General features: G+C 36.5%; 1 protein-coding gene across 2 annotated transcripts in view; it reads right to left on the bottom strand.

Annotated features, from left to right (window-relative positions):
- The window catches only part of snd1 (staphylococcal nuclease and tudor domain containing 1), a 164349-nt gene that overhangs the window by 94455 nt on the left and 42438 nt on the right, over window positions 1-27456 (bottom strand). For both annotated transcript variants that reach the window (XM_079869438.1, XM_079869439.1), the window contains exons 13-16: window positions 26325-26435; window positions 25308-25380; window positions 22870-23011; window positions 7716-7825 (exon numbers count right to left, since the gene is read on the bottom strand). In XM_079869438.1, coding sequence (XP_079725564.1) covers window positions 7716-7825; window positions 22870-23011; window positions 25308-25380; window positions 26325-26435 — 436 coding nt within the window. The remainder of the gene's footprint in view (window positions 1-7715; window positions 7826-22869; window positions 23012-25307; window positions 25381-26324; window positions 26436-27456) is intronic.

Raw genomic sequence — 27456 nt, 5'->3', positions numbered from 1 at the left:
AATAAAATGAAAAGTATATTTCACAATTTTAATGTATTTACTGTAAGGCCTATTTGTTTTCATCTATTTTTATCATCTATTTACCAGGCCTGATATTCCCTGATATTTCAATGTTTTGCAATACTGTGGGAACCTTGTATGAAATAAATGAATTGCCATATAAATGAAATAAAGCCCTTACTGGGTGAAATGAGCCTGAGACAGGAAGTTTAGGGAAAATGGTTTTTAGGTCATGGTGACATTACTGGGGTAAAGACAGACAAGCAATGAAAAACGGATCACAATGAAAGGTGTACCCGTGGCCTCTTTAAAAAAAAGACAAAAGGTGTGTGTGAGAGAGAGTGTGTGTGAGTATATGGAGTGGGGTTCTCTTGGAAGGGCATTTCCTCTGTTTGGAAGGACACAGAGGGATTTGACTGCTGGCACCTGGAAACGCTAAAGGAGAAAAGAGGACAGGTCTACACACAGTCACTGAGGAGTTTTACTGAACACTGATGAATACTGTAACAGTGATTAAAACTAATCGTTAAAGTCAATATGAAATCAGTATTGACTCATTTTTATAGCATAAGAGAATACTGGTTAATGAGTGATGGTTGACAGTCAAATAGCTTTTTAGGCATTGTTTTGGCTACTGTTATAGGCAAAGTATTTTTAAAGGCCAATTCACACCACATCGACACTCGCAGACCAACGTCGACAGTCATCAGATTACAGCATGTCACTTTTTTCGGACATTCTTACACTGATTCAGCATGTTCAATCAGCAAATACAAGTTCCAACAGAACGCTAACAGACGCAAACAGGGGTAGCGCCAAAAAACCAAGGTCGCCATCTGACCAAAAAAAAAAAAATAAAAAAAAGAAAGTGTGGTAATTTTAAGCCACTAGAAAAGGATAGCTCATCAAAAATTCAAGTTCAGTCATTTCTTTACTCACCCTTGGTGTTACAAAAGGAGAAAATTAAAAGTTGCTTGTGGTCATCCATATAATGGCAGTGAACAGAAACCAGCTTGAAGCTTAAAAAAATGATTAAAAAAAATAGTATCACAAAATGATCCAACACCGGCTCATGCCATATTTTCCAAGTGTTCCGAGGGCATACGATAGGGATTAGTGAAAAACATAGGGAAAATTTTATTATTATTCAGCAAAAAAACCTGATCTTGGCCATTGATCATTATTTGGACAAGTGCAAGAGGGACAGTTTTTTTCTCCTTTTGTGAACTGATAAAAAGGGCATGCTGCAACAGAAAAAAAAAAAATGTGTAAAGAACAGCTGAACTGAATTTCATTCAGTGTTGAATGAATAATAAAGCTTATGGCAATGAATAAATGAAAAATACATATTTAATGTATCAGGATACATGATCTTGACCTTAAGCAATATAAATTTCTGGACAAAAATTTGCTAGGTATGCAGTGCACTGTGCAAAATTTTTTTAAAAAAAAATCTGTACAATAGATCAAATTCTAACGCCTTTCAGCACACATGCACTGAAAAGGAACAACCACTTGCATTCAAAGGCAGGAAAACTTCCTGTTAGAGATCTTGTGATGGAGGACCACACTACATCGAGCTCCATTCCATCCTGCATCTCTATCCAGAACACACACAACGTTGAGTGCTTCTTTTTGCAACAGGGGCCTCTGCGAAAGCCACCAGTGTCTCATTTGCATGGCCAGCAGCCTTAGGACACAGCTCCCTCCATGGAAGGGGTAATGACAGCATTTTAATTTGCTTCTATTTTAGCAAGAAAAAAATAGCTGGGAGGCTAATTGTGTGCACACTGCGTTGAGTTTAGGCTCAGTGGAGGTCTGTGTGCCCTCTGCAGGAAACATTCACCTCATCTCACACTGCCATGAGCACTGCGATGAAACTGCATTTCCAGATCATGGAGCACGCTAACGCAGGAACATGGGAAGAGATGCTATTCAGCGTAAAATCAGACAAGTATCCATCCCAAACGCATACCAAAAGATCCAGAATCTTTAATAATTCATGACTGGATCTACTGTTCCAAAATACATGGGTCAATCAATGTTTACCCACATAGACTCCATATGAGCCCAACTCTGCAGAAAGCTCTGTGGATTCTTAAATATTTTTAGAATTTGGCAAATTAGCTTCACAAATGTGGTACTCCGTTTAGCACTATTGAAACAAAAACAATTACTAAAACTAAAACACTAATAAATATTACTAAAACAATCACTAAAACTGAAAATTTAAAAAATATTAAAAATAGATAATATAAACAATAGTAAAAACACTGCTGCAAAATACAACAAAAACATGTAATTTAGATACTTAGACTAAGATAAATAGACAGAACACAAAAAAACATCCAAGCTTAAAGAAAAAGTGAGAAATGGTGAGCAAGACTCTACACTTTATTATTAGAGTTCTCATTTCAAAAAGCGACAAAATGTCACCCTCACAAGGGGGTCAGAACAAATGAGAGAGAGAGAGAGAGAGAGAGAGAGAGAGAGAGAGAGAGAGAGAGAGAGAGAGAGAGAGAGAGAGAGAGAGAGAGAGAGAGAGAGAGACTCTTTCACACAGCACAGAGCCAAGAATGACTGCATCTCTTCGTTTCAGTCAGTCTCTCTCTGTATCTCCATCCAGTCACTTAGCAACAAACTAGCAACTTGAAAAACCCTGCAAGCACCTCATACAGTGAACACTGAGCCAGTGGATGAACAGACAAACAAAAGCAAGAAAAAGAAATAAGTGAGAGAGTGAGGGGGGGAAAGGGGCAAAGGATGAATGAACAAAATAAGCACTTAAAATGGTGAGTTCATTCACACCAGAGAGAAGTTCTGACTAAAACTCTCAAGACTGTGGGTTTAAGAAAGTAACTCATGATGGATAGAAACAAGAACGATTTAGTTATTCACAGAATAAAAGCTCTCAGACAAAATGAGAATGAAAAAAGGAGGGAGTTTAACCGAAAGATTGGAAGACAGCAGACAGAACGACTACAGATTGAAGCAGATATCGGACTGAACTGCAGAGAGCACACTGGGATCCACATATTCACTCTTACAAACAGTAATACAAAAACCATCAATAAACTCTGTTCTGTTCTGCTACCTCTCTAAAGCTCTACGAAAATAAAAAATAAAATAAACTGTACAGTAAACCCTGCTAACTGATTAACTTACAATATATAGTCAATTATGAATTAATTTACTGTAAACTACAAACAAATGTCTGTTTTTTTTTGTAAAAACTATTAATTATCAAACTTAGTGTCACAATTGTATTTTCTTTCACATCAGATACAATTATAATTGATATAAATTTAGTTTCTTTCCATTTTTGTTATCAGTAAACGTTGTGGTGGTTCTTTATTTAATGTTTATTGCATTAGTATGTGATACCCTGATGATGTTTTGCATCTGCATTATTATAGTATTACAGTATTTTTATGGTAAATTTCTGGCAACCACAACTACCTATTTTTACAGTGAACCAATATATTCCCATAATAAAATTCCCACATTCGGTTTTATCCATCATGACAAAGTATTAGTTCAGCCAAAAAATGAAAATTCTGCCTTTATTTGCTTACTCTAATACCATTCCAAACCTGTACGACTTTGAATAGGAACTCTGAATCATGTACCAGGATATTCTTCAGTAATCACCTATACTGTTGAGTACATGAGAATGAGTATATAAATGGCAGAAGTTGTGTTTATGGCTTAACTAATCCTTTAAAAATAGCAAAAGAACGTTTAAAGTGCAGAAATACTGTAGTATCCGTTCAGAAAACTTTTCAATATTTGCTTTTAGAAAGACCTTTTACCTCATAAAAATCGACTCTACCCAAAAATCTTGCAGAGGCCTGAAATCAATTTCAATAGCTGCATTTATTAATCTAAAAATAACAATGCGCCTTTACAAAAGACTTTGTAAGACCTTGCTGGAGAAAAGATGAGAAATCATACATCGGAACCAAATGTATACAAACAGAGACAAATCGCATGAACTCAGTTCCAGCATATTAATACTTAAAATCACGACAGCAGGACAAACAGAGCAAAAATCTGAAAATCCCTTGACTGCCGTGCTTCAAATATGTATGAATGTCCACATTCGGTTGAAACAAGAGGCCACTGGCAGAGTTTATGACGTGTTGCAGTTTGAGCATGTGTGTGGTGAGGAGAAATCTCTAATGTGACTCTACCACAGCAGCTCTCCCAGAGGAGCTCAGCCGCCCAGAGTGTGTCCTGCCTGTCAAACACACCATTAATTATTCAGCGAGAGAGAGAGAGAGATTGTGGGCTACACTGATCAGCAACACAGAACAAATGAGAGAGAGAGCGAGAGATGGAAACAGAGATAATCTTAAGTAATGATGGGATGTGTGGCTTATGTAATGGCAGAACTCCATGGTGCTGCTCGCCCGTGCAGAACTTGCCAACACGATGTGGGTTGAATGGGTGGTTGCCAGAGTGTTGCTTTGCGGTTGCTTACAGGCACAAGTCAAAGGGGTCCACATCAACGCCTCAATAGTATTTTGGGCAGAGTTGCACCAGCCGTTTGTCAAGCCTTAATAAAATTAGGATGTAAAGTTTTCACTAAGGGCCAAATTATTTCCAAAGTACTGAACAAATATAATGCATAATTCACATTATGTCTAACTTTATTGATTCAGTAAGCAACCTTCAAATTTGTAAACCAAAGTAGTGTGCATTTCAGTTCATCTTGTTAGTTAAAACTTTCTAATATTAAAAATTCAACAGAACTGTTAAGTAGAGATTGTAAACTAATAAAGACGGAGAATGGGAGAGTTGTGTGCGCAGTCAAAATAAAAGTCCAGTTTACAACACATCGGCCAAATAGAAAAACTTCTCGGTTGATAATTAAAAATACCAAATATTGGCCGATATATCGGTCGACCACTAACATGCATACATAAACATAACCAGACATAAAACACTCAAGTGGTAAAGATAGTAAGCCAACTCACAAACTACGTGTATGCGCGAGACTAAATACACTGAGAAATACTCAGACACTACGGGTGTGTGTAAGATGTGGAGATTTTGAACAAAAAGGTCATTTGTTTTTGGACTATCTGTGAGAGGCAGCTGGGGCGGCACACATGAGGATGAGTCATGACTGTGTCCGAGCAGCTCTCTCTCTCTCTCCAAGCTGCCATGCTTGAGTTTCTGCATGTGCTGCCATCAACGGTCTTCTTTTCCCTCACTTTACTGCATGAACGCACACACATACACACACAATCGCCTCTGCCCTCCTCCACTAAGGCAAGAAATGAGACGGAGGAAGAGAAAGAGATAAACAAGATCCATTATCTCTCATCAAGTTCAACCGAATTTCAGACAAAGTGTATCCATACGTGTTGTGTGTTCCTCAGCGTGCGCACACACACAGCGTGACACACTAAAGCACTCAGCACATGGGAGCACAGTCCTGAGCCTCTGATTGGCCTAGTATTTTTTACAGTGCCCAATCATTGATCATGTGTTAAAAACAAACCGTTATCCATTACAATAAAATCTATTCAAATATGTAGCGGGCACATAGAGAAAGGAACTGGATGGATGCTAAACCATAAGATTAGATTATTCATAAATCAATATGTCTGGCATCCATATCAAAACAGCTTCACATTACATAACACTTTAGTTAAAAACAAGAATAAAACCAGTGAAATATACATAACTATATTCTGGGGCATCAGTTAACACCGACACCATTGCACAATACACATATTGTCATACCACTATCAGCTCTACAAAGTCTGTCGAGTCATGTTGGGGTCACAATCAGGTAACAGGACACTCCTTTTGCCTCATTTGCTGACTTTAAAAGATTTATATATACAAATTTGATCAATTTGGTTATTAATCTGACTATATCACAGCACAGACATTCACAGATGCGTTCGCTCTTTCTGTAGCAGCTTGCTGTGTGTGCTTTAGGAAATCCAAAGCCTACAGTCTTAATTCCACTTGGTGGAAACCTCAAAAGCAGGAGGTGTGTGTGGAAGAAACATGCAGACTCTCATGCCAGTTTAATTACGTGGTTCAGATCATAAGAGATTAGACCCAGATTGAGAGGAACAACTTATGGGATGCAGCTAAAAGTGGGCAATACAAACACAACGGCCAACCACGGGACAAACAAATGCATTATGGAGAACGGGACAAAAAAAAAAAAAAAAAAAAGTGTGAACGAGCACGTATGTTTTTTGCACTGCGCAGATTAGTCAATTTTGTTATGTGGATACAAGGTCAATTTTTATTACTTAGCATCCAAACAATTCATTAAGGAATTCAAACTATTTTTCAAGAATGATGAAATTTGACTTGATGAAAACATCTATTTTATACTTTCATGTTGTTGCATAATTCATACTTTGTGTGAACAAAAAAAAAAAGAGAGAGAGAAAAAGATTTACAAAAAATATATAGAGAGAATGCATTTACCAAAAAAAAAAAGTTATTTTAAGCTAATCACATATTTCAGAAAAACAGAGAAATTACTCCCCATATAAACTAAAAATAACTTGAAAGATTTATATTCACTGTAAAAAATCCTTACAGAAAAATGCGTATTACATGACCTTTACATTTTTGGATATTTACTCATAAATTTGGATGTATACATACAAATCTTAAATTGAATATTATATTATAAACCTTTTATAATGATTCACTGTAGAAATTGTTATTTGTGTGGGATTTTTTTTCAAATTAAAAAGAAATTTTAAAACACGTCCAGAATCAGAAAAAGTCATGGACATTTCTATTGTGAATATTATTAAGAGAAAAGTTGTAATAAGAAACAATGTATAGCAGCCAAATAAACTGCAATTAGTAATATTAATATTTACTTGGATTTACTTACTATGTTGGATGATTGTCTATCTCATAAGCATTTTTTTAATATTTCTAACTTCCAAAAAACTTTTTTTTCCTATGAGCACGGGCACATGTAATCTTAAAACATATGAAAGTATGATTGCGTCTAGTGTTCATTAAAATTGACTGGCGGTCTGAAACACACACGACGTGTCAACACTTTAAGTGGATCATGGCCAACTCTTTTCCTCAAGAACTTCCATTTCCTATAACAGGCAAGGCTTAGTTTCACTGTGGGTGACAGAGGTCATTAAGACTCTGGAGACTTTTATTTTTCCTACTTCCTGACTCTTTTGTAATTTTCAGCAGAAGGTCCTTGTGTCCAGTCTCTCTGTAAAGTGCAGGTTAAAGTTAGGATCTTAAAAAAGCTCCTCATTAGGCCTGACTACACCGCCAACCTCATTCACACAACATTAATGGAAACAGCACCCGCACAGCGTCAAGCACCCTGAGGAAAAGGTAAGAATAGTGTGCAGGCAAGTGATTTTCCTCATTAAGTGTCTGAACCATCATATCTGTGGTTCTAGAAATGTAATTTCTGTGACCATTATTCATAAAGTAACTGAAACAGATAGCCATTATCTCTGAATAAAGCACAAAAACAGCAAGCTGGATTCCAACATGTGTTTGAGTACCTCAAGTGAAGACAGCAGTAAGGAGACAGGCCAAGAAGAGAATGGACAGATAGTTGTCACAAAATGACCGGCGAGACCAAACATCACAGGCACTGTCAAATCAACTATAGAAATGGGAAGTCTAGAAACAGCTTGTGAAGACTAAAGCGACAGAAACAGACTGTAAATGACAGGAGGCCTTACCTCTCTCTGAAGAACCAGCTCTTTGGTGAACAGCATGGCTTCATCACTGTATGGTTCTGCCACCTGCATCCCACCTGGCATGTTTCGAGACCCTCGCGGACACTCAATACCTGCACATAAAAACACAGAGTGAGGGTGGGTTGTCTCTTTGCGGAGTGTTAGTAATGAATCAGTTGAAAATATTGTTTAATGAATCATTTGTGCAACAAACAAAAATATTTCCATAACTACCCATGCGGTACTTTTCATGTTCTATATTCATGTAGATTAGGGATGGACGCTATATCGGCCACCATATTGATATTGGCCGATATATGCTCATTTTTAATGTTATTGTTATCGGCCAAATAAGAAAATAAGGCCGATATATTAAAGCCGTTATTTCCTTCAGCTGAGACACTTCAGATGTGCACTGTTCGCCATGATGGCTTTGAATTGCTAGAAATATGATTGGAATCACTTCAAAAAATGAAAACACAACGTGGAGCACAAGTCTGTCATATAGGCTACATAAAATTATAACGAGAACATCATTATAATTGTGTGCTGGGAACATGGCTTTTAATGATGAGACTTTTTTGTAATCAGGCTCTCAAATTATATAACACTTGATTTAGATTTATCGGCTAATATATAGGTTATCGGCTTTCAAATATAAAGAATTAATCGGTATCGGCCAAAATGTTCATATCGGTGCACCCATAATGTAGATCATAAACCACAGGTAAATCAATGCATGGCACCTCTCACTACCATGGTAAAATATAACTATATGGTATTTTAGAATGGTTTTATAGTATTTAGTCTAAACACATTTAGTACAAATACAAATTCACAAAAACTGATATAGCTAAATAAAAATTACTAATTATATTTCATGTATAAAACATTTACACCTTTAATACATGTCTTCATTAAAAATAGAATAAAATTTGATAATGAATATCCCACGTCTGCCACAATAACATGATTCCAGTAAGTGTTACTGCTGTAAAACCATGGTAAATGTAGGTGATTTGTGAACTGAAAAGCCTTTAACAGGGTCATTGCAGCTCAATGTTTCTCCTGTTTTCCGCATCAGTGTTGCTGAGAATGTCAGCACAACTTCATCGACGTTATCCTAGTTTAACTCAGAGAAATTAGTGGTTTGTATCAGAGAACTGCACCAAACTCAAACGCTTCTCACTGGATCCGACAGTGCTGTTTAGTGGTCACGTGATCGAGACCGGTCTGTAAACATTGGCTCTTTTGGGCCAAGCTGATAAATAGCCTGTGTCGAGCAGTTCAAATGAGTAGCACTGTTTTTCGTTTCTCTTTTACCACATCTGTCATTTAATGCATCTCATACACAACAAAAATGGAGAACTTATCAGATATGCAAATTGGCAGTAGCACGAGTTCTAACAAAATTTAGTCGCAAAGGAAAAAAGGTTGCAAAACGCCCTGTAGTACAAAAGGCTTGTTATCTTATCATAATAGAAATCCTCCCACATTCCCCAAAATAACTAAAAACACAAATACAATAAGCAGTCATTCGGCATACTCCAGCTCTGAGAAAGGAAAGGGGAAAAAAACACTGAAACAACTCAATTATCTGGTAATTGTCAGTAAATGGACCCAAAATTAGCATTTAAATTGCTCCAGGCGTCCGATCAACTCTAAGGCAGAACACGATTTCTGACAATAACAGGAGTGTTTTCAGAGCCGGACGTTTGTGAACTGGTTGAAGAGCACATGCATGAGAAACTAGATCTGCACATAAACATTATCTACAGAACGGCTGCTATATCTACTCAAAACAGAATTCGGAAAAATGAGACACGGGCAATAAAAAAGCAGCCTTGGAAAGAGAAGTATTTGAAATCCCATTTATAAAAAGTTCCAAGGTTATGATAAAAACGTCTCAAACTGTTTTTTTCTTGTTTCCTTGCATCTCTCAATGAAAGGTTCTGGGTGTATAAGCGATTTTCTCTTGAACAGACGTAATGACTTCTAACAGTCAACGCCTCCTTGCGTGGCCTTGAAAAATGACGTTACACTGCAGGGCACGGGGCTTCAATACGAGCGCCGAACAAAACACAGCAGTTCAACCTGTTCAGTCCTGACCTCCTCAATTTCAACAGAACCATCATACAATTGTTAGCCTTGCTGATTCAGAGATGTCACGTGGCACACACAGATGTCAGCTTCAAGAAACAGTTCAGAGGGCTTTTTGATTGGTCTGTGTTACACAATAAAAGTATTTACTTTGACCAGAAAACTGCATTGACAAAAAAAAAAAAAAAACTTGTGTGGCTGTGTGTAAACCTGTTCCGGAATCAGTATTGCGCCAATCGGCTGCCTGTGATCATTTACGTAGAATATACATATGCCGTATATTGCTAATGGTCTCTGCAACAATGTTACTTAGATTCTCAACTCAAAGAAATGGTGGATTTTTACTCCTATAGCCCTTGGATAGGACATCCTTATAACTTCAGCGCAGTTCAGAGTGTGTTTGTTTCTACTGAGATATATAGACAAACAGATGATCAGAAAACACATCGGTATTCCTCAGCCACAATTACAGCTACCAAAATATTCAGTGACTTCTGTGAGGAGACTGTAGCAGAGCTCCTGCAGAGAACTAACACACTAGCTCGCTCACTCTCTCCTTTCTGGTGCTCAATATCACTGTTCTTCACAGGAGACATGGAATACTACAGGAAAGGAAACGAGAAGTTTTGTATCCAAGTTACTAGTAGTTGTCAAAAGTAACACTACTCCAGTACCAGACTAATTTTTAAAGAAACAATACCAGTCCGTCTACAGCATTGGAAGTGCAGAGAAACCTGTCTATTATTTTAAATATAGACTGTTATGTGGTTGCATTTATTTGATCAAAAGTATAGTGAAATATTATTACAATTTAAAATAACTTTTCTATTTTGAAACATTTTAAAATGTAATGTATTCCCGTGATGGCAAACCAAAATTTTCTGCAGTCATTACTCCAGTCTTTAGCGCCACATGATCCTTCAGAAATCATTCTAAAATGCCAATTTTGGTTTCTTATTTTCAATGATCAAAACAGCTGTAAAATATATATATATATATAGGGCTGTCAAAAGATTAATCGCGATTAATCGCATCCAAAATAAAAGTTTGTTTTTAATAATATATGTGTGTGTATGTGTTTGTATATATAAATACACACACATGCATGTATATATTTAAGAAAAATGTGTTATTTATATATAAAAAAATTATATTTATATATAATATAAACTATATAAATATATATACAGTATATGTATGCAAATATTTCTTAAATATATACATGCATGTGTGTGTGTGTATTTATATATACAAAATAATTATACACAGTACACACACACATATATTATGTAAACACAAACTTTTATTTTGGATGCGATTAATCGCGATTAATCTTTTGACAGCCCTAATATATATATATATGTATGTATATGTATATATATATATATATATATATATATATATATATATATATATATATATATATATATATATATATATATATATATATATATATATATATATATATTTATTTATTTATTTATTTATTTATTAACACAGTTGTGTTAATATTTTTGTGGAAATTGTGATTTTTTTAGGGATTATTTGATGAATAGAAAGTTCTAAATAACAGTATTTATTTGAAATAAATGTTTTGTTGTAACTGTCCATTATGAATACCTTTACAGTCACTTTTGAAAACTTCTTTGCATTCCCAAAACTTTTAAATCTTAGGGTACGTTAAAAAAAAAAAAAAAAAAAAAAAAAAAAAAAGAACGGAAAAAAAGCCAAATGCCATTGTTCCAATTTATTTTTTTCATATTTATATTTAACTTAGAAGAGTGAAAGTCCAAAAGCATGCCGGATTTTGCTGGTTCTGAGAATCGTTAATTGTTATTGGGTCAATAAACCACCATTGCAAGCATGTGTTAGTCCATTCAAAACTTCGGTTTCTGAGAAAGAGAGAAGTGAATGTTTATTATTTTGCTGTAACTCAGCTATCTGGTGTAACTTTTATATTAAATGCATTCAGAAGCTGTAGAAAACCATGCACAAATCGCTGTCACTCTCCTGCCCAAAGATGGAGAGCTTTAATAAGATTTTCTGAAAGGTGATAGGCTAAACACAGCCTATTGCCAATCACGCACACAGAAACCCCAAAAGCACCAGTACATCTCTAAAATAACTGCTGCAAATGACACATGGCTGCAGCAGCGTTTCTGCATCCAAGACCCGATTCTGACAGCTCCATGTTTTATGCAGGAAGAGACAACAACGACTTTCTGAAATTAAACTTTTTTCAGGCTCTCTCAAATACACACACCTAGGTTATGAGTGTTTTGTCAGGGTGATATTTTCTGACAATTCCTCCTGATCTAATATACAGTAAAACATCACATTACATCATAACTTGCTCCCTGTATCCGTCACACGCGCACAGCGAGTGGAACATCCAGAACATTCTGTTACAGAAGACACCGCTGGCTGCTCCCGTGGAGGGAGAGATGGAAAATGAAGAGAAGACAAGAAGAGATTTAAAGAGGAAGGCTGAAGACAGGAACACTGTCTAATAACTTCAAGTGAAGACGTAATAAAGGCCTGACAGTATTAGGCAGCTGTCTGTGTGTCTGCAGAGGAGATTTTGACTGCAGGGGTTTTCTGCACCAAAGTGATTCAGACTGAGAATAGCACTAATATTATTTATTGCTGCTATGGCTTATGTTACTTTTGGAATGCCTATTTCTAAAGATATAATCATAAATATTGCATTATTGGTTGCTGGGCTTTAAGTGAGTGACTGTGTGTGTGTGAGAGTGTGAGAGTGTGTGTGTGTGTGTGTGTGTGTGTGTGTGTGTGTGTGTGTGTGTGTGTGTGTGTGTGTGTGTGTGTGTGTGTGTGTGTGTGTGTGTGTGTGTGTGTGTGTGTGTGTGTGTGTGTGTGTGTGTGTGTGTGTGTGTGTGTGTGTGTGTGTGTGTGTGTGTGTGTGTGTGTGTGTGTAAAAAACAATTAAGAAACTGGGGTAACACTACCGTAAGGTTCATTAGTAACATCAACTAACCATGAGCAATACGTAATCTTTGTTGACGTTAGTTAATAAATACTGCTGTTCATTCTTTGTTTCTTGTTAATTCACGTGAATTAACTAGTGTTGACAAGATTTTAATAAAAGTATTAGTAAATGCTGAAATTAACATTAACAAAGATTAATAAATGCTGTATAAGTGCAGTTCACTATTAGTTCATATTAACTTATGTAGTTAACTAATGCTAACTAATGAAAATGATTGTAAAGTGTTACCGAAATGTATTTCTTTTATTGAATATCATTAATTGCATTGTTTGTCATAAAATTATTATTTTTCCAGGTTAAAAAAAATCCCTGAAATAATTTGAAATGATGTGAATAAGCCTTAAAAGAACACTCAGGACTTTTCTCTCCTTAAAAAGTTTTTGCACAAAAAAAAAAAAAAATTCACAGAACTTCTGCATAATATGCCAAAAGTTCTTCAAACAGAGCTGGGAGAGAGTTCAGACCGATGCCATGCAGCAGCAGCTGTACACCAGCATAAACCACCACCAACGCGCGGAAATTTGGGATTCAGTCCAAAAATAGCCATTTTATGGATGTGTGAACTACGGGACTAAGAAAAGCAGATGAAAGGGGTTAAAACAAAAAGACAAAACAACAGTTATTAAACTTAATGCATCAAGAGTTCCCACACTTTTTGACTAATGAATTATTCATGGTTATTGGATAAGCATTTTTGTCATCAGTTTAGAGACCGTGATCACATAATGAAATATTTTAGACATAAGAATATAAAATCTAAATAGCAATTAGTATAGAAAATAAAACAAAAACAAAAATATTACTATTAACATATATCCTTAAAATTGTTGTATGTGTATATGTATATATATAAAATGAAGGAAATGTTGGAGTCCTGTCTCCATCTAAGATGAATACATGATTGAAGCCAGCCAAGGCCAGACTGTAAAAGCAGGAGCTTTGGCACTAAAGACAAAAGAAACCTAGAAAATGCAGCGCTCTGTAAAAGCACTTCGAGGCCTTCAACTGCACTACCACATAGAGAACAGCACATGTTAGTAATACAAAAAACAATCGCACTACTTTTCCTCAAGAGAATCACCAACAAAGTGCAGCACTCAGACAAGACACTCTCTCGCCTGAAAACAGATGACACGCTCTTAGCGTAGCTATACGCTCTGTTATGTGATGTACAGAGTAATGCACCGAGCACTGCGGCTCCTTTACGACAGGGTCACTCTTCATGACATTAACATCAATCCATTCGTGATCATCGCAGTCAAAACAATGTGACAGCACTATAGCTTTGAGTGAAAATTGTTTGCAACTGAGAACTGTGTTTGTGTGAGAGAGAGAGAGATCCTATCTCTTCAAATAAAAATGTCTGGACTTATATAACCAAGCACAGTTTCGAGCTCGGAAACCAGTTTCTCACTATGCTCACCCACACGAGAGAGAGAGAGAGAGAGAGAGAGAAGGATTGTGCAGTCTCCCATTTGATCATGAAAATACTTAAAGCAGTTTTGAGTTGTGGTGAAATTCAGAAACAGACACATCAATTAAAAAAATGTCCATTACCATTCAAAAAATTTTTGTTTGTGTTTTTAAAAGAAGTCTCTTATACCAAGACTGCATTTAATTGAAAATCTGTTAAAATAACTTTTCAGCATTGTCACATGCTGTCACATACAAATCATTCAAATATGCTAATTTGGAACTCAAGAAACTTTTCTTATTATCATTGTGGAAAACATTTGTGCTGCTTAATTTTTTTTTTTTTTTTGTTCAGTAAATTGTTATAGTTTTTAGGATTCTCCGATAAATCGAACGTTCAAAGAAGAGCATGTATATGAAATGGGAATCTTTTGAAAGATTATAAATGTCTTTAGTGTCACTTTTGATCTATTTTTTGTCTGTCGAATAAAAGTATATATTTATTTGAAGAAAAAAAAAAAAAAAAATCAATCTTACAAACCCCACACTTAAATGGGAGCATACAAATGCAAATAAATATTCTAAACCACAGTTGGAGGACAAAATGAACAAAATGTAAGTTGACATGCATTGAACCTGTACTCGTATAAGGCTGTTTATGGTTGATGCACCAATTTAGCATCAATTATATATAAATACAGTCCTTACTAACCACTAGGCATTTGCTTTGGCATGAGAAATGTCTCAAAATAATCTGAACTAAAAGCTAATGGTGAATAATAACAACAACAACAAAGCCCTTCGATATGTCCCGCCCCAACTGCCTGAACAGAAAATACGTCAGTGCATGAAAGAAAACTAAATTCATCAAACAACTTACTAGGGGGTCTCCTCTTTTCTCTAAAAGCTTCTTGAAAGCACCTTTCTTCTCCATACATGTTCTACTTCTGCTTGAGGAATTAGCAGAGCACAACCACAGAGCTCTCCATTTATGAAAAGATGCAGGACTGAGGCCAACCAAGGCCAGACCTTAAAAGTAGCAGCTTTGGCACCAAAGACAAAGGAAACCCAGATAATGCAGTGTTGATGCATTTGATGACAATAAACAAGGAGAAATGGAATGGCGCTTGTGTTTTCACACAAGAGTGAAAGGCACAGGAACAGTTTCTTTCAATTCCCCACTTTTTATCCTTGCAAATTCATTTAGTTCTATTTATTCATGTTATTCACAAGGTCTGCAAATGTTTATTCAGACCTATCTGTCTCTCTTTATACTTTTTTAATATTTTTTATTCTTAAATGTTATGTGTCTTATATATTATATGTGAAGACTGGAAGCTTCAATACCAAGGTAAATTCCTTGATTGAGCAAGCACACTTGGCAATAAAGCTCTTTCTGATTCAAATAAAAGGGTTGCGTTCCAGACTAGAACCTGAATACCCTGAAAGAGCACCATAGCTCAATTCAAGTTTAGGATATATGGTGTTTAATATGAGAGACCAATTTCTCATAATTAAAGCATAAAATACCACCATGTATCCAACTTGCAAGTACACACACACACGACCGTGGAATGGCCTGCTCCAGAGAACCTGCTCCTGCTTTGAGCAGCTCATCAAAGTTGCATCAGGACCAGAGACGCCCTAAAGAGGGAAGAGCCCTCCTGTCGATGCCCCATCTCACATACACCTCTGTTGAAACACACCCCTTTGATGTCTCCTTCAAACCTCTCCTCCCTCTTTCTTTTTCAAGTGAAGACAGCCGTCTTCCCTCTTTCACGCTCTCTCTTGCTCTTTATAGGCAGGAAGGAAGGACACTGTTGTGCACACTGTTCTAAAAAGTGAACTTTCTTTCTGATCGTTGCTCAGGAGGGCAAACAGAGGAGGGGAGCACACCTCAGGAGTCAGGATAGAGATGACACACACACACACACAATGAAAATGGTAATATATTTTATACTGTAATTTATTCCTGTGATGCAAAGCTGATTTTTCAGCATCATTACTCCAATCTTCAGTGTCATGATCCTTCAGAAATCATTCTAATTTGGTGCAAAAAAATTTTTTATCAATGTTGAAAACTCCATGCTTAATTATCCTGCTTAAAGCTACAATATGTAAGATTTTTGTAATAAAATATCCAAAAATCACTTGCAGAGTGTGATATATTTCCTGCAGTTGTGTACTTACAATATCCCAAAAGTTCCCAAAGATTTTTAATTTCAGAGAAATTCCAATTTTAAATAATGGCTCATCCATGTTCACTTGGATGACGTAATGACGTAATATCCGGGTTATCCCTGGTTTCCGCTCGTACTGCCATAGTAACCATGGCGACAGACGTGGACAACTGTGTTACGTCTAGCGGCACGCTCACGCTGTTGTTGTTTCGTTCAAACATTATGGACCATGGCAAGCAGACTTTGGGACAAAAGGAGAACTAAAACGAGGATCAATATAAGCGTGGCATTTTCAAGCGCTGATACCTGTCTCTCATTAGCAATCGTGCCCTGCTTCATTCCAGTGTCATGTTAAAAACATCAATGTATTCACTCATCCATAAACATTATTAGATCCATCAGATTGACGACAAGTTCCATAATTCCGCTTATGCGTCATCAACCTACGCCTTTGTTATTTTAAGAGGTTAGCGGCCCATAGCAGCAGAAAAAAATTTTTTTGTATAGAAAGATTAAAAGGACAGAATTTGTTTGAAATAGAAATCTTTTGTAACATTATAAATGTCTTTACATTTCCCTCTTGATCAATTTAATGCATCCTTGGTAAAAAGGTAATTTTATTTTTGTTTGTTTCAAAAAACAATGATGACTTCCATCTTCAATCCACCCATATTATTGTTATAACAAATCAAAACAAACTAAACGAATACAAAAATGCTACAAGAGAAATTGTGAAATTGAATGTTAAACATTTTAAAATGATACCATTACCTTTTTAACCATAACATTAACTTTGGCAGCCTTATAACAGTAATACTAAAATTATTAACTACAAACTAAAAAAAAAAACATAGAAAACAAACTAAATTAAAACCAAGTTGCCTAACCAACTAAATTGAAAACAAAAACTAAATACATTTAAAAATCATAACCCTGACACTACAAACAGAGACCAGTTGGGCTTAGAAAAATAAAGTAAGCTTTAGCATCATTTGGTCACAGATGCAATTTAATGCAACAAAATTAATTAATTTTCAGTGAATAGAGAGTCCAGATGCTTTTTAGGGTCACTATAAATTCAACCAAAGTCCACAACATCCAGTTCACCTTTTTTAAAATACAAACAAAGCTCTTTAGTCAATAAGAACACAAGCTGCAGCCAAGGGAGTGTTTTAAAATGCCGATTGTTTTAAAATGCCTTCCTTTAGAGAAGGTTAATGACCCTAGACTGAAGAGGAGGACTTCTTTATTCTAGCCAGAGATGTATTGCTATGGGTCTGAATCTACTCAATTTCAAGAGATGATAAAACTAAACATTTTTCTTTTTCATAAAAAACATATTTGAACAAAACCAATTTGTTTCCAATCGTATAAGGGGTCATATTCTACACTTTCTTGGACAGTCGTAATTTAGTTTTACATGATCCTACCTGCGTGCTTATGAAGCAACATATCAGGCCTGCTTCAACATCTGTTGAAGTGCAACAACACAGTTAGCCACGATGATGTCGCTGGAAAAGACGCATATAAACAGGAAAGAGAGCGAAAAAAAAAAAATAGAGCAAGCAATGAAGCATTTCTGCCCTTTTAATGCGGTAACCTTTGCTGGCGCGCCTGTGGGTGGAGAGGCTTTTGCCATAGCAACACTAATAGGGAACTGTGTGCTGTAATGGCGGGTTGAGTGACAGGAAGCTATCCTGTCTCTCTTTCCTTCTTTCATCGGGGGCTTTGGCATTGTCTGGCCTTTCAACCACTGAAGGCAGAGGGTCCTGTTGATTGGACGGCTACGATCTGTGGTCTAATTAGTACTGAGCTCATTCATGCAACAATCATGTGGAGAATCTAACTGTCTGTATGGTCACACACACAGATACAAACCCACAACCAATCTAATGAAGAGATGTGGTAGGAAATGTATTCCTTTGTGCACACTTGTTTAATTATACATCTAAATGAGAACATACAATTGAATTGCCTTCTATTGTTTTAAAAATAAAGCCAGTCATAAATTACTATACTAAACCTAAGATTCCGTCGTCTTTGCTCATGGCCGCTCAAGTTGCTCAACTCAATTTTGCTAACAAGTTGCTAACAATTTTAAATCCCAAAGACTGCTTTAAAAACGCACACTTTAACGAGATATGAATAAAAGAGTTTTTGAAGCATTGCCTTCATCACACATTTTTCAAATCTTGGTCAAATTTGGCCCCGAGCCAAAAACCATTAATTTCTTTTAAAACTATAATAATCTAAACAAATGTCAAATAAACAACCCCATTTCAATATTTACTGTGTAAGAATTAGCAAGTAAAAAAAATTATAAACTGTATTAAAAAAAAATGACAATTATAAAAAAAAACACACCTGGCATTGTTTTCACTACACAATCTTTTGACCACCAAATGCTGCCCCTATTAAAAGAGCTTGTAAAATGTATGTAAATGTCTAGGAAATCCAAGTAAAATGTAAATATTACTTTTATCAATATTTTTGAGTGCCATTTTCAATCAAGCATCAAGTATGTCCAGAAAAAAAAAGCTTAAATGTTTATATTTAGGATACATAAAATGCTTGATGAAATTAACAATACAAGTAGTTTGAATAAAATTCTAAATTTTAGAATATTTTTATTTTAGAAATGCAATTTATCACAGAATGCTATACTATAAAATAAAATAAAAGTTTCTGCCTTAATTTTAAGTACAATCAACTTGGATGTTTAAGTCACTTCAACCTAAATTACATTAAACTGTCTTAAACAAAAAAAATCATTGCTTTCAAATGTCATTGCTGTCAAAAATTACATCGCTGTAACTGTGTAATAAGTGATCATATAATGTTTTACAGTGTATTGAACAATATCTCATTTATTTCCAAATTCAAAAGTACAATGTACAGAGTTCTCCAGTGATGCACATAGTAGCTGACAAATAAAATAAAGTAGTGAGAATATGAAGAGAAAGAATTTTCATTTCTAAAGTTCCTCAAGGTTAAAAGTCGAAGAAACACTAAGTTACGACATAGTACCAGCATTTAACTATCCAAAACTTGACCCCTTGGATCCACACAGATATGAGATCTCAACATGCAACCAATAAAATGATACAAATTCCGAGTGCAGAGGAAGGCCCGCAGATAACCAAACACAATCTAAACTGGTGAGCTTTTGGCATAATGCCCTGTGTCGTAAAGTCAATAACCTCTTGAACTGCTAAAGATCTGACGTGTGCTGTAGCGCATTTTACAGCCGCTAGTACTGTCAGGCTTTTCCTTTTTCGGACAGAAAAGCAGCTTCCACAAACATTACTGTAGAAACTTCAGAAGGACCTGTGCCAGGAGACCAGATCCCAAAGTACCTGCGACTGAAAAATTGGGATCGTTTTCAAGTCAAACCATACGCTGAATTTTACTCTAAAACCCTTAAAACAAACTGCTTCACGAAACATCCCAGCCAACATGATCAAATCACATACGACCAAGAAAGAGAGCTGAGTCAAACAGGAGGAAATGCATCTGAAAAACAGATTATTTAAAAATAAAAATAATAAAAAAGTAGTTTTTTTTTTTTTGTCCGAAATCCCTCATAGGAAGAAAGATAATTGCAAAAGGGAAAAAATGGAGGAAGGAAAAGACAAAAGACACACTCAGGAACAAATGACCAAATTAATTGAAATATCTCCAATGACGATATGCACAATTAAGCACGGTGGGGGTGGAGGGTGTCTGTTCTCCATTGGGGAAAGTAGAGACAAATAGATGGAAGGATGGAGGGATGCAGAAATAGATGGGAGGCTCTGTTCTCTGTTTTCAGGGTGAATAATTAGACCTGATGGTGAGAGGACAGAAATAAACTCCTCAGAAATAACACAAATCAGTCAGCGGCTTGTTCTGAGTGATATGGAGGAAGGTTGAGGTCGGGGTTGGGAGGACACTAATGTCAGTCTTGAAGAAATTGAGCGACCACAAGAAAGTGACAGTCTCTATATGCAGTCTAATGAAGCTTGAATGTTTGTGCACCACCATATGCAGAACCTTGCATTGCTCCCATGTTGTGTGCAATTCCAGTAAATGGTCAAAATCCCACCCTCCATTGATCCAGAAAAAAATTTGATTTGTCGAAATAAGCTTGGTTATTTTTTTGGCATCCAATTAGAGATCCTAAAAATGTAGCTTTTTGATGTAGATGTATACAATAAAATGAAGTGCATAATGCTGGAATATCTGGAAAACATTTACTTTCTATTATAATAAAACGGTAATGTCAAATTCAGTACATTTTAATTTGCATTTATGTCATTTTTACATTTTTAAAACAATGCTTTTCTCTGAACTTTTTTACGAACAACTTAGCACCCCTATTGCAGGCCACTGGGCGACTAGGGGGAACAAAACACCGGTCATGAATTAGAAGTCTAAATGAGAATTTTTAAAGAGAAATGTCAGAGGATTTCGATATAAGAAGAGGAGCTTGAGTTTTTTTCCCAGACCTATTTGTTTGAACCGCAAGAGGCGTCAAAGCATACGCTCCGACATCCGTCATACATCGCGCGTCAGGGGTTACTCTTTTGGCGCAAGTTGACTTGCGTAGGCCATCTGTCAGAAGCTAGTTATTTTAGTTTTATAAAGTTTTAAATATGGATAGTTTTCTTACAAAATCTCATCGCTTTTCTTCAGAAGGCCTTTATTAACCCCCTGGAGTCGTATTGATTACTTTTATGATGGATTGATGCATTTTTTGGACTTCAAAATCAGGACCGCCATTCACTACCATTATAAAGCTTGGAAGAGCAATGATATTTTTTAATGTCACTCTGATTGTGTTCGTCTGAAAGAAAATAGTCATATACACCTAGGATGGCTTGAGGGTGAGTAAACTAAAGGAACTATCCCTTTAGTACACTACCATTCAAAACACCCCAAAAGTTTTGGGTCAGCAGGATCTTTAAGCAAGGACACATTAAATTTATCAAAATAGACAGTAAAGATATGTATAATGTTACAAAATGATAATTTTAAAATAAATGCTGTTCTTTTATCTTCTATTCATCTAAAAATCATGAAAGGACATCATGGTTTCCACAAAGATATTAACTATCACAATTGCTTTCAACATTGATAATATTTGAGCAGAAAATCAGCATATTAGAAAGATTTCTGAAGGATCATGTGACACTGAAGACTGGAGTTATGATGTTGAAAATTGCTTTGCCATCACAGGAATTAAAACTTATTTAATTAAAAGTTATTTTAAATGAACAATTTCACAATATTTCAGTTTTTTCTGTATCAAGTAAATGCAGCCTTGGTGAGCATAAGAACTCTTACAAAAATATGTAAATCTTACAGATCCCAAACTTCAACAGTAGCGTAAATGCTGAAATGAAGAATGTTTTGAAAAAAAAAAAAAATTGTTACTGATAACAAATACCCTAAATCACAAAGGTCTATATAAAAATGTCAAAGGGTGAAGGATTTGGCAACACACCTGCACATGTGCCAGCAAGAGCGGCAATTGGCTACATGCAGAGTCCTGATTAAAGGTCAAATGTCACAGATGCTCCACCACCTTCCCTGATGTGCAGCAGTGACAGCTGTACCTGCCCAGACACTTTCACACAAGCATGTGCGCATATATGTTCCACACAGAGAGGGCAAGGAAACTCAAGGGGAAGAACAGATGCTGAGTAGCAAGACCTCACAGCCAGCGAATGTGACACTTAACCTTCCATCAGATTGAGCCCTTCAGATCCTCATCTTGCCTTTGGGAGGTCAGAGGTATAGACAAAACGCCTGCGCTAACTTCAGCTTTCCAGACCTGCCAGAAAACACCAGCCTCCACAGGTCAGAGGGGAAGGACAGAAAGGTATTCAATATAAAACTCCACTAGCAGAACATATCGAGAAGAAAGAAACCCCTTCCACAAAAATCACTCACCGTTAAGCTTGAGGCAAGGAAATGTGAAAAAATACTTTTATATGGTGCATGAAGCGTGTATGAATTATTTAAGGAATTTTTCTTATAAAAATGAAATGATGTCATCATTTACTTATCTCTATTAAAACCTGTCTGACTTTTTCATCCATGGAACAAAACTTATAATAGTATAATGTCTGCAGTTTTTTTCCACATTGAAATGTAACCATGGTAAGTAAGATTTCAATAAAATTTTTGGTGAATAGCTTTCCAGTCTTTCAACGGGTTCAGAAGTAATATAGCTTCACAGACCCTGGACACTGCCCACTTTCAATGTATGAATGAGAGCAATGGCATGGGAATAAGAAAATGACGACAACATTTTCATTCTTTTTAGGTGAACTGTTCCTTGAAGTGTTAAAGAACTGAACAAAACAAAGCGTCAGACTGGTGGAGCAACAGCGGTCAGATGCCACATTGTGGTCGTTATGTGGTCACAGATGGTTGCGTAGTTGACGGGCCGAGGCCGACTGACACTTACCAGCGAGCAGGAAGGTGATGAGACATGTCTCTTTGGGCATGTAGAGCTTGAGTCTAGAGCCACTAAACACGTACTCTACCACGGCCTCCGAGCGGCCCGCTCTCTGCAGGAATGGCAGGAACTGTTTCGCCTTCTGTGTCTCCTGTGCAAGAAAAAAAGAACATCAGTAATTGAACTGGTTGAACAATTGAACAACATATGAAAAGAAACATTTACACATTTGTTACACTTCGCAGCTGTTTTTGTGCTGTTTAGACAGGTGTTTGTTTTTTTGCAGATGATAGAGCCACATTAAAATTTGCAACTGACATGACAATTACCCAGAGATGCAAACTCATCAGGGGTGAAAAACATTCCCACAAAACCACATTATAATTTGTAAAACTTTAAAATATATTTTTGCATGTAATATTTTAAACACTTTTTTTTTTTATTACATCAGAATTGTGCGGTAAAATTCAATTTTAAGGAGACTAACATTTCTCTTTTTTATTCATGGAGATAAAGTGGAAAATGTGCAATGTTTTAGTGGATGATTTCTGCCACCAAAATGAAAATGACATGAAATTCGCCAAAAGGTGATAAGTTTGCATCCCTGATAACCACGTTTGAGTCAAGGAAATAATTTTTTTACGGAATTTAAAAGTGGCTCGATGGCATGATTAAATGTATGATTTTGTTTTTAAATGATGCCAAAAAAAATATTAATATTAATGCAACTTTTTAATAATACATTTATACAATTTTTATGATGCACTAAACTATTAGCGCCTTTTTTACACCAAATTTTTAAACATTTTAAAAAATGTGGCTAACTCAGCTGGTTACATTACATTAGTTTAGATACTTTTAATTTGTAATTACAATTGGACTAGAATGACAAGCCAAGTGGAAGATAACAGATGGTGACACCGTGACCCATTATAGGAGAAGGACAGCTCTATTTCAAGAGTTTCCTGGCCAATAGCACACTTTTAGAAGTGAGATTAGGCATCTTGGCTTGACAGGTGAGGGTTTGGGGTGTAACAGAGACACTTCAGATTTCACTCGAAATATTGCTGGTTCCTGTGACTCAGTTCACCACTTCCACCCACTGCAGCTGGAAATACAGCCCTGACCCACACATAAAGAAAAGGAAAAAAGGAAGAGAAAGAAGAGGAGAAAAGCAAACAAACACATCCAAAGATAAATGGCCCTTTCACAGTCCCAATCCAAACGACATTACTCTGACTGTCAGTCATATAACGAGGGAATCTTGTTTCTGGATGAGAAATGAGAATGTTACCATTTAAGAGTGACACTTTTCTCTCGCTCTAAATGCCTCCTACACAAACTCAGGTATAAATAACATCCTGAAAAAGTTTGCAGAAAGCTGCCATACACTTCATTAAAACCTGAGGAGCTCATTCATAAAGGCAGAGATGAGAGAGGAAGAGAGGAAGGAGATAGTTGAGGAGAGGTGAACAGGAAGTCAGCGGCTGTTAAACCTAAGTTGCTTCACACACACTAAGTAAACAAGCCCGTCACCCAGCAAACGACAATTACAAGCTAAGTAAAATTTAATCTTCATTTGGTGAGGCAACCAAACAGGATTCGCCTAAAAACAACTTCAGAGCTACGAGCATGATGACTTTATGGGTGGAAAGACTATTTTTAGAGGGCTGTTCATTAATTTAATGGGCAGGGCCGTAATGCAGCAATAAATCAGCTGTCATAGGGCGAAGCTCTAACATCAAAGATTCGGGAGAGGATTCTGGAATATAGAAGACATCAGTAAAGCCGTTCAACATTCAGAACACGGTAATGGGTCAAGCTCGGGCCCAGACTGAATTTGTTTTTCACACAGATGTTTGGGTTTGATTTTGTCTGTGGGATGGATTTAAACACAGAAAGAAAAGTGTTTTCACACTTTCAAAAGAAAATTAAAATTTGACAAAACATTTACACTGAAGACAAATCATATTAGTCAACAAATATCAAATAAATATGGTGAAAGGTGAAAAATCAAACAAGCAAAAATATTTAAGCGGAAAATAAACTACACTAACCAAACTACTTAAAGCAAACGACAGGGGATTTGATGTAGTGAATGTTATGCCAGTGTATGAATGGTTAAAGCTGGGTAAAAATATTGATATCCAAAAATGTCATTTTCAATGTATTTGAATAGTGCTGTCCATCCTGTAGATGGGAAAATCTGTTCTGCGGAAATCAAATTTTACTTCAGTTATGAGTTCACTGACTGGTTCTTTTAATGAACAGTTCAAAAAGATGAGTTACCGATTTGAATAGGTCTAAAACAATGCCATATATAACTTAAACTTACAGAATATTTTCTTATGTAAACAAAATGGACGTAGTAACTGAAATGCATCCAAACAAATCAATCAAATCGAAGCAAATACAAATGCTAGGGGTCCCGGAATGCACAAACTTACCCCTGAAATGTCTGCCACCCTGTGAATAGGCACTTCTTTCTTGCTGTGAAGTCCTTTGCCGTTCTTGATCGCCCTGCAATGATTCAAGAATTGTGTTAGTCGAAATGTTCAGAACGGGGCCCCAGAAAATAAAACCATTTTTGCCCCAGCCTGAGAAACCAACCCTTAAACATGCCCACCCATTCATCCATCCCTCATGCCACAAAAGAGCCAACAAATTACATTTATAGGCCAGCAGTTCTCCTGCATTACACATGGGAATGGATATGGTGTCTTTTGTGTGTGTCTGAGTGCTCGATCAGTGTAATAGTGGTTGCTGAGTGGTGACGCCTGCAGATTACAGTAGATTCAGGAGGAATGAGGGACGTGTCTTAGGCCTCTTTAAGGCAGATGCATCTGTGGCTGTAGCCTCCCTGGTGTCCAATCACATTCGGTGAGGAAAAGAAGAGAGAGAGAGAGCTCGTCGTGGGGTTGATTTCTCAGAGGATGTAGGGTAACGACCAGCAATCACTGCTAAAAATAAATTTGAGGCCCGCAAACCTCCAATCTCCGCTGGCTCCATGGGGAAGCATTACCCAGAGAGAGCGAAGGACAAGAAAATAGAGGAGATGTGTATGAGAGCATGTGCGTTTGAGAGCAACACCAAAAGTGAAGAATAGAAATGGAAAAGAAAGAGCAGCAGATAAGAAATAGTGAGTTTCTTTCTCTCGAGAGTCACCCCGTCTATCGCAGACCGCGAGATCCGAATCTCTTTCTGTGCAATGAACCACCCTTGAAACCTCTGCACCACAAATCTATATAATTGTAGTAATAGACAAAGAATAAAAGAGCCATGCTTTAGTGCTGGTGGTTAAGCTATGAGCTCTGAGACTGATATTGCCCCCATGAAATGAGAGCTAACCAGACAAGCCATGAATAACTGCAAAGAACAAAATGGCTCCATTTCACAGACGGCTTCTCCTTCGCAATATGGCCGTGTTCGCTCACCGGTGATTTTATTTTAGTGTTCTGGCTTACCTTGCCTCTGCCGCCAGGAGCTCGTCGTAATGGGAAGATCTTTGATCGTCGTCCTGGCGGTATCTGATCACTGTGGCGAGACCTTTACTGACCAGAGCCTCAGCAATGTTTCTATAGAGAGAGCAAAACAAAATCAGATGTCGGCATGAAATTAATCATTTAATTCAGAAAGGGCACATGAAATTAATCAAATGACAGTAAAGACATTGTGTCACAAAGTATTTCAATGTCAAACAAATGCTGTTCTTTTGAACCTTCTAGCATCACATCAGCATATTAGCATCATGCGACACTTAAGACTGGAGTAATGGCGGCTGAAAGTCCAGCCTTTGCCATCACAGGAATAAATGACATTTAAAAATATATTTTGAAATAAACATTTTAAATTGTAATTTTTCATGATAATAATGTTTTACTGTATTTTGGACTGTTCTCCCACAGTTGAAAATTGAGCTTGTGCATTTTTTTTCTTTTTTTGAATCACTCACTTTATATTACAAATATAATTTTGGAGGGGGGTTAGTCTATATTATAAAGATTGTAATTTGCACATTGTTTGAAGGAGAGCGTTGAGTAAGATTGAGTAAGGCCTAATTTGCAGAACTGGACCATAATCGATGACAACAAATGAGACCGGTGCCCTGCAAGCAAAGTGGCAAATGCATTTCTCATTGCCATTTTTCAACACAGATATTGCATTTGGCGAGCAGCTCGCATTCCCCTATTGCAGAGCACAGCAAACATGCAACAGCCATTCTGTGTCAAGTTTTGGTAATAAAATCAAAAGAGCAAACACATGAATAAAACAAAACAAAAAAACAATGTTTTTTTTTTTGCCTTTTCTGAAGTTGTAGTGGTACACTGTTTCAGCTAGTACTCAATGGGGTCCTCACTTTGATTGCACAAACATACCACAGATCAGAGCCAAAAAATACAAAGTGAAAAAGAACTAGCGAAGGCTGTTTAGGCCAAGTAGTTAAACCAAAAAAACAAACTGACAAAACAAAACATTAAAATTGCAAGCCATGATAAGCTTACTTTCAACGTTAGTCCTATTTCACCAAGCTCCCAGAAAATCAAATGGTTACTAAAAAGTAATCTATTGCATCAGGCAAACAGACTTGTCTGTGCT

The sequence above is a fragment of the Squalius cephalus genome (assembly GCF_949319135.1).
Source record: "Squalius cephalus genome assembly, chromosome: 4".
In the NCBI taxonomy this organism is placed as follows: Eukaryota; Metazoa; Chordata; class Actinopteri; order Cypriniformes; family Leuciscidae; genus Squalius; species Squalius cephalus.
This window is presented reverse-complemented; position numbering and strand designations above follow the sequence as displayed.